General features: G+C 51.8%; 1 protein-coding gene across 2 annotated transcripts in view; it reads right to left on the bottom strand.

Moving 5' to 3' along the window:
* Window positions 1-100: 100 nt before the first annotated feature.
* The window catches only part of Myh14 (myosin heavy chain 14), a 57,167-nt gene continuing 46,716 nt past the window's right edge, over window positions 101-10,551 (bottom strand). For both annotated transcript variants that reach the window (XM_048438148.3, XM_085682826.2), the window contains 8 exons: window positions 9,502-9,663; window positions 8,723-8,851; window positions 7,928-8,016; window positions 7,727-7,850; window positions 5,924-6,132; window positions 2,620-2,728; window positions 933-1,105; window positions 101-657 (listed from right to left, as the gene is read on the bottom strand). In XM_048438148.3, the coding sequence (XP_048294105.3) occupies window positions 504-657; window positions 933-1,105; window positions 2,620-2,728; window positions 5,924-6,132; window positions 7,727-7,850; window positions 7,928-8,016; window positions 8,723-8,851; window positions 9,502-9,663 (1,149 nt within the window). In that variant the 3' untranslated portion in view covers window positions 101-503. The remainder of the gene's footprint in view (window positions 658-932; window positions 1,106-2,619; window positions 2,729-5,923; window positions 6,133-7,726; window positions 7,851-7,927; window positions 8,017-8,722; window positions 8,852-9,501; window positions 9,664-10,551) is intronic.

Raw genomic sequence — 10,551 nt, 5'->3', positions numbered from 1 at the left:
TATTGTGCAGTGACTACCCGGTCCCTAAGAGGATCTCACGGAGTACAGCAGCAGAGGAAGCCCCTCACACCCTGTTCCCCAATTAGGAACACAGCCATGGTGAAGGATCCAGGCAGGTGTAGTTTATTCTTCAGTCCTGGAGCAGGAGGGACCTGAATACTACCCTGGTGAGCACACAGATCCCCCTCCCCACCGCCGTAAAAGTGGGCAGGATACTGGGAGGGGATGGAGGCCCCCTGCCTGCCCTCTGCAGGGGACAGGCCTGAGGAAAATGGGAGCAGACAGGACATCCTTGCCATCCAAGCTCATTTTGTCCCCTTAATAAGAGTGATCATTCTTGCCTCCTGCCTCCCAGCTCCTTGGTTTAGGGCCTCGATTTGGAGTCCTGTCCCAGTAGGGTTCATTAATGCCAGAAAGTGCCAGAGGGCAGCATTATTTCAAAGTACAAGCCAGGAGGGATACTGGGACAGGCCCTGTCCTTGGGGCATCTAGGACAGACTGGATCACTGGGGTGTGGCAGGGGGTGGAGCCTCAGGTTCCTGGGGCGGTGCATGCCCAGGCTCCGCCCCCTCAGCATCCTCCTCATCAGAAGCCACGCCCTCCTCCAGCCTGAACACCTGGCGAACAGTGCGAGTGGTGAAGGTGAGTGGGCCGCGCCTGTGGGAGAAGAAGGCATAAGTGCGCCGGAGGCGGGGCAAAGATGCAGGCAAGGATGAGAACACAGGTGCAGACTGGGACAAGAGAAGCTGAGCTCAAACGCTGGCAAGTGGTCAAACAGGTGCACGTGGCACCTGAGCAAGACTGAAAAGCACAGGGGGTGGGTCAGGGAAGCCACAGCTTCCTCCCCACCGCAGGATCCTATCCCCGTGGTGGTCATCCAAGCTAAGTCTTGCTCTCCTCTCCTGGGTGGTACCAGCATACGGGTAACTTACCGGAGCCTGTTTCTCAACGTGGTCACCTCCCTGTTCATGGACTCCGCGGACTCTGTGACGTCCTCCAGCTCCCGTTGCAGCCGCCGCCGACCAGCCTGCGCCCGCGATGCTTCCTCCTCTGCTTCTTCCAGCTGCCTCTTGAGCTGCTTCAGCCGGAGGTTGCTTTTCTCCAGCTGCGAGGGGGGGGACGGACGGACGGACGATGGACCATGTTATTCCCTGGTGTCCCCCAGTGCCTAGAGCAGCTATGGTGACCTACTGAGACCTTCAGAGTTATGGCAACAAAATATGCAGAAGATAGCTGGGTGTTGGGCAACCGAGACCAGACAGTTAACAATCCAAGGAGCAGAGAATACCTGACCCTCCCTGTAAGATCCTGCCCCTCTCCCATTGCCTGTGTTCTCTGGGGTGTAAGGGCATACAGTAGGCATAAGGGAAGGTGAGAGGGATGAGCCTCCTAGGTTGCAGTGTTTGTGAGCCCATCACTCATGCTGGGGTGAGGTTTCTTGGTGACGTAGCTGTCTTTGAGTCACCCGTGGTCCTGTAAGTGACCACAATAAACTCACTGGCTTACCAACCGGGCCTGGTGGAATTAGTTCCTTAACCTGCTTAACCTGCCCGTGCCCTATCTGGTATAAACGCGTGGCTCACTGGAAATCATGGCAGCACTGGAGGGACACTGGAACACTCAGAGCAGCCCCCTCCCATTTACCGCTCTTCTTTGCCTCCCCAGGACTGTTGGGTAAGGGGCCAGCCCTAAAATAAATTTCCTCATGTCCATGTCTCTGTGAAACCCAGTGACCACATCAAATTCAGTATCTGATCTCCCCAGACACCTCTCTTCAGGGTAAAAACATACATTGTATGACTTCATTTGTCTCATGTAATACAGGCTGGCCTTGAACTCAGTATGTAGCTAAAGATGACCTTAAACTTCTGGTGGTCCTGCCTTAATCTCCCATGTGCTGTGCTGGGAATGGAAACCAGGGTCTTGTGCATTCTAGGTAATCACTCCACCAACTGAACCACATCTGCAGCTCCAACTTCATTTCTTATACACCTCTCTCTTGCTCACTTCATCAGGGCCTTTAAACCTCCTGCTCTTTCTACCTGGTTCTTCCTCCCCTGTCAGGTCTTAATTCAAATGCCCTCCAGCCTTTTCCAACATCCAACACCCAACACTCAATGGACAAGGCTTTCCATTCCTATGTCTTCATTCTTTTTTCTTTCACAGCCCTTATCAGAGTCTGGCAATTATCTTTGTCTGGTCATGTGTATAATAGCTTTCTGAGGCTAGTAATGTGAGCCGAGGACCTTCTGGAACCTTTCTAGTGCCGTATTTCCAATTCCTAGCAATGTGCCTGGCACAAAGGGCATGCTCAACAATCCTCTGTGGAATGAATAGCAAACAAGGCATAGCTGAGCTTTTAAGGACACAGGAATTCTATCTGACCTGAGTCACATACAGGCTTTGTTGCCTACAGACTACGGGATATTTTTCATTGTTGCTGCTGATTTAAGAAGGGGTCTTTCACTGTAGCATAGGCTCTCCTGGAACTCATAGCAATTCTCCTGCCTTAGCTTCCACCATAGCTGGGATGACCCACTTAGCCACCTGCCAGGCCAGGCTAGCAGTAGTTATTTCCCGATTTTGATCCTACTGTTTGTGGTGATGTCAACTGCTCACCTGGTCCCGGAGCTGGTCAGCCACCCTGCGCTCTTCGTCCACCTGAAGAACCACCTCCTTCAGTCGCTTCTCAGCTCTGCGTACCAGCTTGCCAGAGAGAATGCGCTCTCTAAAGAGAAGAGCCCAGGAAACCCTCTGTCATCACAGCATTTTTTATGCTGTCCCATCCTTGGGTTTTTTCCCTTTTCCCTATCATCTAGCTGCCTCCCACTCAGCCAGACACTGGCACTAGACTTCTTTCTGAAAGACAGCTATGTTCCTAAAAATGTCTCCTGTGATGTTGATGGTTTTGAGACAGGGTCTCATGTAGCCCAGGCTGGTCTCAAACTCACTATGTAGGCAAGGATGACTTTAAGCTCCTGATCCTCCTGCCTCCACTTCCCAAGTGTTGGGATAGTAGACATGCACCATCATGCCCACTTTTTGTGGTGCTGGGGATGCTGGGACTTCTTGCATGCTGGGGAAACACTCTGGCCCATTGAGCCTCAGTCCCATCCTGCCTCTGGATGTGATTTACATTCCTTCCAGACCAAGGTAAAGATGCTGAACTGGAAATCAGGAATCCCAGACAGGCAGCCTGTCTGATCTGTTTGTCTATACATCACATAAGGATTATGGGCATCACACCTGTATAAATGGAGGTCAGACACCTAAAGATATAGACTGTTGGTACAGCTGTCCCACGGTGTCTCAACAGCCAGAGGATACCTGCTGTACTGGATCCTCAGTGATGAGTCTGATTAGCACAGTGGTCTTGACAGGTATAATGGGAGATTTATTGACAAGAAACTCAGCTTCTATTGCCATTGCTTCCTTCTTCATTTACTTGTGTGTGTTTGTGCACGTGTGTGTGCCATGTCATGTGCTAGAGGTCAAAGGGCAGCACTCAGTTATTCTCCCCTTCTGCCGTGTGGGTCTTGGGTGCTGTATTCAGAACTCAGTAGCAAGCTCACTGAGCCATTTTACAAGTCCCTTCTAAACAATGTTAATCTTTTGGTTGACTGTTAGGGCCTCAAAGGTTTTTGCACCCACAGATCACTAGGGAAACTAGGAATGTTAAATACAGGGGCCTCTTCTCAATGGAGAAGATAAAACACCTGTTTCCTGCTTAAAGGCTGGAAGTGGATACTGGTGATCGGTCTGCTCTCTGTGGAGGCAGACCACACCCACCTTTTACTACAGAGGCAGTAGTAAATCCCCCAGAATCCTCCAGAATGATTATCCCAGGCTCTTCCCTCTCTGGACCATTACCCATCCTTAGGGGAGATGTCACGTGTGCTCTATGGCCTGCTAACATCTCAGCTATAGGTCGGAGACTGACTGTTGCGTGGAACTCTTTTCCCAAATTGTACTGTGTTTTAAATATGCTGGCAATGACCCACCGCTATTAGGTTCCCCGAAATCTGGTTCAGGTCAATACAGTCAGTCTGCACCAGGTTTTCATTCTCTCCTCTTGGGTCAGCTTCCCTACCTGACAACCTCAGTTGGTATTTTCTTTTGTTTGATAATTTTGTTTGTTTGGGGATTTTGTTTTGTTTTATGGGACAGGCTCTCACTGTGTATGCTTTGTGACCTGAAACTCTCTATGAAGATTAGGCTAGCCTCAAATTCACAGAGATGCACTGGCCTTTGCTTCTGAGTTCTGTGAAAAGGGCGCACCACACACCTAGCCTGATGGTTACTTTTCTTTTTTAAGTTTAGTTTTCAAACTGGGTAGTGGTGGTGCATTCCTTTAATCCCAGCACTTGGGAGGCAGAGACAGGCGGATCTCTGTGAGTTTGAGGCCAGCCTGGTCTATAGGGCGAGTTCTAGGACAGGGTCCAAAGCTACAGAGAAACCTTGTCTAAAAAAAAAAAAAGTTAATTAATTTTCAAGACAGGGTTTCTTCATGCAGCCCTGACTATCCTGGAGCTTACTCTACAGACCAGGCTCAATCTTACAGAGATCTGCCTGATTCGGCCTCTAGAACGATGGTATTAAAGGCATGAACCACTACTGCCCTGCTTGACCATTACTTTTAATTAACTTGACACAATCTAGATTCATCTAGAAAAAGAGTCTTAATGAGGACTGTCTAGGTCAGACTGGGCTTGTCTGTGGGGACTGTCTTCTCCGAAGATTGATGTGGCTGATTGATGTGGAAAGATGCAGCCTGCAAGTGGGTGGCACTCTTCCTGGACCGCACACAGGGGTGCCTCATCCTCCTTGCTGTCGGCTGTGGCTGTGGCCAGGGATGAGGGTCCTGCTGCCTTGACTTCCCCAGAGTAGTACGTAGTGCATGTGACCTGGAACTGCAAGCTGAATGAACCCATCTTCCCTTAAGTCACCTTTGTCAGGGTGTTTGTCACAGCGACAGAAGCGAATCTAGGACAGTGCGTGCGTGCGCGCACACGTGTGTAAGCATGTGCATGTGTGTGAGCTTGCACATGCTCTTGAATATGGTTGGGGACAGCCTCAGATGTCGGTCTCCATTTTCCACCTTACTGAAGCAGGGTCCCTCGCTTTGCTTGCCAGTACACAAGGCTAGCTGGCCAGCGAACTTCCAGGGGCTCTCATGTCTCTACCTCCCATCTTGCTGTAGGAGCGCTGGGTTATAGACATACGCTACAATGTCCGCTTTCCATGTGGGTGCTGGGGTTTCGAGCTCAAGTCCTTCCACTTCACGACAAGCACTTTCTCCACTCAGCCATCTCTCTAACCTGGCTTCTTGGCTCTAACTATGAGTAAGTATGGATATCGGGCTAGATACAACTGCGGCCACTTGTGCCTAAGAAGAAAACACACAGACATTGCCCAGGGCCCAGCATCCTTTTATCTAAGACATCTCTCTTTGTGATGGCTGTGGGCTAGGGCGGTTGAATTCTCACTTCTTGCTGTTCTTACACTCTTAGATGTGACATCTGACTGTGGATTTGAGCTGTCCCAGGACCTGCTCTGCTTATGGCTAAAGTGGTACAGTGTTAGCTCCAGGCCTTTAGAAGCCATTGACAGTGTCCCTTACTCTTGGGTAAGGACTGTCCATGGAGGCAATCCCGGGCTAGCCTGCTGGAGAATGAGAGGCTACAAGTCAGCCTAGGCAACGCCTTACCTGTGCTCGAGCCCAGTCACGCAAAACCATGTAGTCAACCCTCTGACAACCAAACACAGCACAAAAAAGCCTGCCAACCAGGCTAAATTCAGAAGCAACAATAAACTTGTTTTAGGGTCCCTAAGTTTTTGGGTGAGACAGCTGCAGTACTGTGGCCTAAACTGTGCTCCCCGCGGACTGCAGTTTCTTTCAGGACAAAGCCTCCGCCCTCCTCACCTGCTCTCCTGCTCCAGCTGCTCCTCTGCCTGGGCCAGCTTAGACTCGAGAGCAGCGATCAGCATCTTCTGTCGGGCTCGGGCGCCAGCATCTTCTTCACCCAGGCGACCCCGCAGTTCCTGGATCTGCCGCTCCAGCTGCTGCCTCCCACTCTCGGCCTTGGCCGAGAAACTGCGCTCAGCAGATAGCTCTGTAGTGAGGGACTCTACCTGCAGCCGGAGAGGAGATAGGACGTTGGTGGCAACACACGATTCCTCCTGGGGTGAGCTGAGCCGGTGACTCTTAAGTGCACAGTGCGGAGATTGGTGGTACTTAGGCACTCGACATCACTCAACAAGCTCAGGAAAGACAACCCACGGCAAATGGTACCTTTTGCTTTTTAATGAACAAGAATGTTTCTAATTTATTTAAAATTGCTCAAAATTATTTAAATCTATTTAAATTTAGTCTTAACATTTTTATTCGAGATAGTGTCTCATGTAGCTCAGGTTGACCTAGAACTCACAATGTAATAAAGTGACCTAGAACTCTGAGCTTCCTGCCTTCACCTCCCAAATGCTGGGATGACAGGTGTGCACTACACAGCCAGGACTGGGATGACTGACAGGCGTGCACCACACAGCCAGGTCTGGGATGACTGACAGGCGTGCACCACACAGCCAGGTCTGGGATGACTGACAGGTGTACACCACACAGCCAGGTCTGGGATGACAGGTGTGCACCACACAGCCAGGTCTGGGATGACTGACAGGCGTGCACCACACAGCCAGGTTCAGTTCTGCTATTTTAGTGAGCCCCAGAGATGGTCACAAACTTGTTTAAATGTTCTAAATTTGTGGCTGTGAACTAGGCTATTTCAGGCCCTTCACACTCTCCTCTGCACCAGGGTCACCTGAGGAGCCTGTGAAAAAGAGGTAGGCTCCAGCCCCTCCCACCAGAGACTCTGAGCCCTAAGCAGCACAACCAGCAGAGACCTGTGGCGTCCTTGAGGAAGGACCTCCATTCACAGAGGCTGGCACCTTGATTCCCTCCGCTTAGAAGTCCCAGGGCAGAGGAAGACACTCAGTCTAGGCTGGTCAAAGCTTCTGCATTGCGCCTCCCAGGGCACATTCATGAGCCCAGTAGCCCTCCTTCAGCCTTTGACATTTTCATTGTAAAATAAAAATGGTGATAGGAGTTGGCTAGGACTCCCTTGGTAGAGGGCTTGCCTAATAATACAAGGAGCCCTGGTTTCCCAGTACGCATGGTCCAGTTTGGTGGCACAAGCCTGTCATCACAGATGGAGGCAGGGGGATCAGGAAAGCAAGGTCATCCTCAGGCTACAAAAAGAATTCCTGGGCTACAGGAGACCCTGCCTAAAAACTAAAGAAGAAAAGAAAAAGTGCTGTATAAGGCTAGACAAGCCCGGGGTTGTCTGTTTGCCATACAGGGAAGGTTGCAGAGGGAGGATTGCTGTGACTTCAAGACCAGAGCAACACCCTACACTTCCACCTTCTCTGCTGACTCCTTTATTAATGTGTGAAACCATCCACTCATACGTCAGGGTTTGCTTTTTGTATCCCTGGCTAGCCTTGAACCTGTGACAACCCCGTCTTAAGTCTGAAGACTACTAGGATTCGGCTGTGAGCCGGCACATCTTGATAGATGGTTTCAAGCCTGTCTGAGAGTCCTCAGAATTACAGATGAATCAATGAGTCCTGCCTTCCTGATTCACCCTTCTCTGGCACATCAAATGCCCCCCTTGACTCGCTGGACAAGAGCACCCAAAGGCTAGGGTCGGGGAGGGCGGGCCTGGCTGCCCACCTGCAGCAGCAGCTTCCGGTAATGGCCCTTGAGCAGCTCCGAGTTGTTCTGCTCCTCCTCCAGCTCCTCCTCCAGCTGCCCCAGCCGCCCCTCCAGCTGCCGCTTCTCCTCCAGGATGGCTGTCCTAGAAGAAGGGAAGGTGTTGCTTCAGAAGGAGGCCACAAGAGGAAAGTGCTCAGCCCAGGGGGGCAGGATACTCACTTGCTAAGGTTGCTGTTGGCCACCTCCTCTGCCATCTCATCTCTGTCCTGCTGGGCCTGCCTCCGGGCTCGGTCTGAGGCAGCCAGTTCCTGTATGGACCAGCCAGGGGCAGAGTAAAGAAAGTTAGGAGTCGGCACTAACCCTCCTGACTGTGAGCCTATGACCTCCAACCCCGTAGGAGGCTTCCTCTTAGTGCTAGCCATCAGTGTCCCACTTCCCAACTCTTCTGAGCTGTGTCCCCTGCAGCCCGGCTCCTCTTCCATGTCTTCCATCACTGGGCCTCCTCCTACCCCCACGCCACCCATGGGCCCTCCCTTCTACCCAACTGTGCCTTCTTTTCCTCTGCCTCACACCTCATCCTCAGACCTCTCCCTCACTACAGCTCTGCTCCTAACTTCCTGACTCCTGTCTTCATCTTCCTAGGACTGGCTTTGGCGACTCGGCTCCTGCACTGACTCTGAAGAGCCCACAGGACAAGATCTCCACTCCCAATAAAAGAAGGCACAGGGGCCAGGAGCTGACACTGCGGTCCGCACGCCTTTAATCCCAGCACTTGGGAGGCAGAGGCAGGCGGATCTCTGTGAGTACAAGGTCACCCTAGTCTATACAGTGAGTTCTAGGACAGGTTCCAAAGCTACAGAGAAACCCTGTCTTGAAAAACAACAATAAAACAAAAAACAAATAAAGGCACAGGGAACCACGCTCACTTCAAAAGTTGCCCCACCTAGAGCCTCCGACTAGGCCTGGCCCACTCCCCCAGGCCCTCTAACGAAGCCCTGCCCACACCAGTCTCACCTCCTGCAGCCTCAGCACCTCAGCTTCCAGGCCCTTGAGCCTCTTCTCACTTTCCTTGTTCAGGGTAAAGATCTCCTCCCGAGAGCTGCGAGTCTCCTCCACCTCCCGCCACAGCTCCTTCATCTGGGTCTGGGTGGAAGTACCGTGCGGTTAGCTGAGCTACTTCACAAGAGCCCCACCCTTGCAGCTGCTTGTTATGGGCAAGCAGGGCCAGCACAGAGCCCAATAGTCCGTGTGCCCTTGGCCAAATCCACCCCTTCTCTAGGCCTTTGTTAACCTCTTAAAGTGAGCCAGAATAGAAAATAATTAGCCTGTGGCTCTGTGGGCACTTCCTGAGAGGCCAACACAAAGTCTTCCTCCACCCAAGGGGAGCCAGTGAGAAAGGAAGGTTACACTGGGAAAACAGTTTTTATTACTATTACATGCCTGACAAAGGGGTTAGACGAGGGGTCCTTTCTCTGGGTGCATGAACTGCTGCCCCCATAAGAATATACCACAGGCACCTGCCGTTTTAAATATCATAGTATAGGCTGGGGGGTGGCTCAGTGATACTCTGCCTAGCATTATTCAAGGCCCTAGGTTCCATCCGCAATGGCACTAAATTTATTATCTAAACAAATAATGGGCTTAGATGTCAAAGTCTACCATCTAAAATGAATGAAAGGCGGAGAAGAGAAGGAGCGCATACACACCCGAGGCCAGCTTGGCCGGAGCTGCTAGCTAAGCCAGCCACTGCTGCTGATGCAGGAGACAGCAGCACACCTGGACCCCGGCCTCACCTGCATCTTTCTCAGCTGCTTCACGGCCTCTTCCTTGCCCTGCCCAGCGGCGGACGTCTGAGCCTTCAGCTCCTCCAGTTCGGCCTCCAGCTTCTTTCGGGCGGCCACAGCCAGCGCCCTTTGCTTCCGTTCCTCATCCCGCTCCACCTCTGCATCTCTCAGCTGGGGGAGGTGTAGGAGAGGTCACAGGTCATGGTTCCCAGATTCCCTCCAGGCACCCATCCCTTGGAGGGCAGAGGGACTTAGAGAAATCACAAGAACTCATGAAACAGAAAGTTACAAGTTCTAAAGCTTCCCTCCCTGAGACCACACAAGTAGGCACTGGCCAGAGAGAGGAGACTCTTCAGCGAGCGCTCAGTGTGTGCTAGAAGCTCCTGGGTGCCAGCTTTCACACATGCCCCGCAGGCTTTGCCGTGCAGGCTGAGTTAAGCGAGTCCCAAACACTCAAAGGTTTACCAAGCTGGACTCTCTCCTTCCTATGGCAGCTTGATGCCCTCCCTATCAAGGGTGAGTATAGTGTGGTAGTTGGAAAATAACCGGCCCCCAGAATCTCACAGGGAGTGACAGGATTAGGAGGTGTGGCTTGTTGGAGTGGGTGTGGCCTGGGTGGAGGAACTGTGTCACTGTGGGGGTGGGTGCTGAGGTTTCCTATGCTCGGGATACCAGTGTCTCAGTCAGCTTCCTGATGCCTGCAATGTGGACTCTCAGCTCCTTCTCCAGCACCATGTCTGCCTGCTGCCACGTTCCCTGTCATGATGATAATGGACTGAACCTTTGAAACTGTACGTAAGATCTGGCTGTCCTGGAACTTTGTAGACCAGGCTGGCCTTGAACTCACTGAGATCTGCCTGCCTCTGTCTCCCAAGTGCTGGGATTAAAGGCGTGAGCCACCACCACCACCAGGCCTATAGGAGTTGGCACGGTCATGTTGAACTAGGATAAGAAGTCTATTTAAACTTCCTAAGGAGAAGTCTAGACACCTGCATGCTACTTACGCTGGCAGTGAGGGACAGGAGGGAGGCTGTACAGGACACCTGGTAGACCGTGTGT

The sequence above is a fragment of the Myodes glareolus genome, chromosome 24 (genome assembly GCF_982192425.1).
Source record: "Myodes glareolus chromosome 24, mMyoGla1.1, whole genome shotgun sequence".
Lineage (NCBI taxonomy): Eukaryota > Metazoa > Chordata > Mammalia > Rodentia > Cricetidae > Myodes > Myodes glareolus.
Note: the sequence above shows the minus strand (reverse complement) of the source record. Positions and strands in the feature narration are given on the sequence as shown.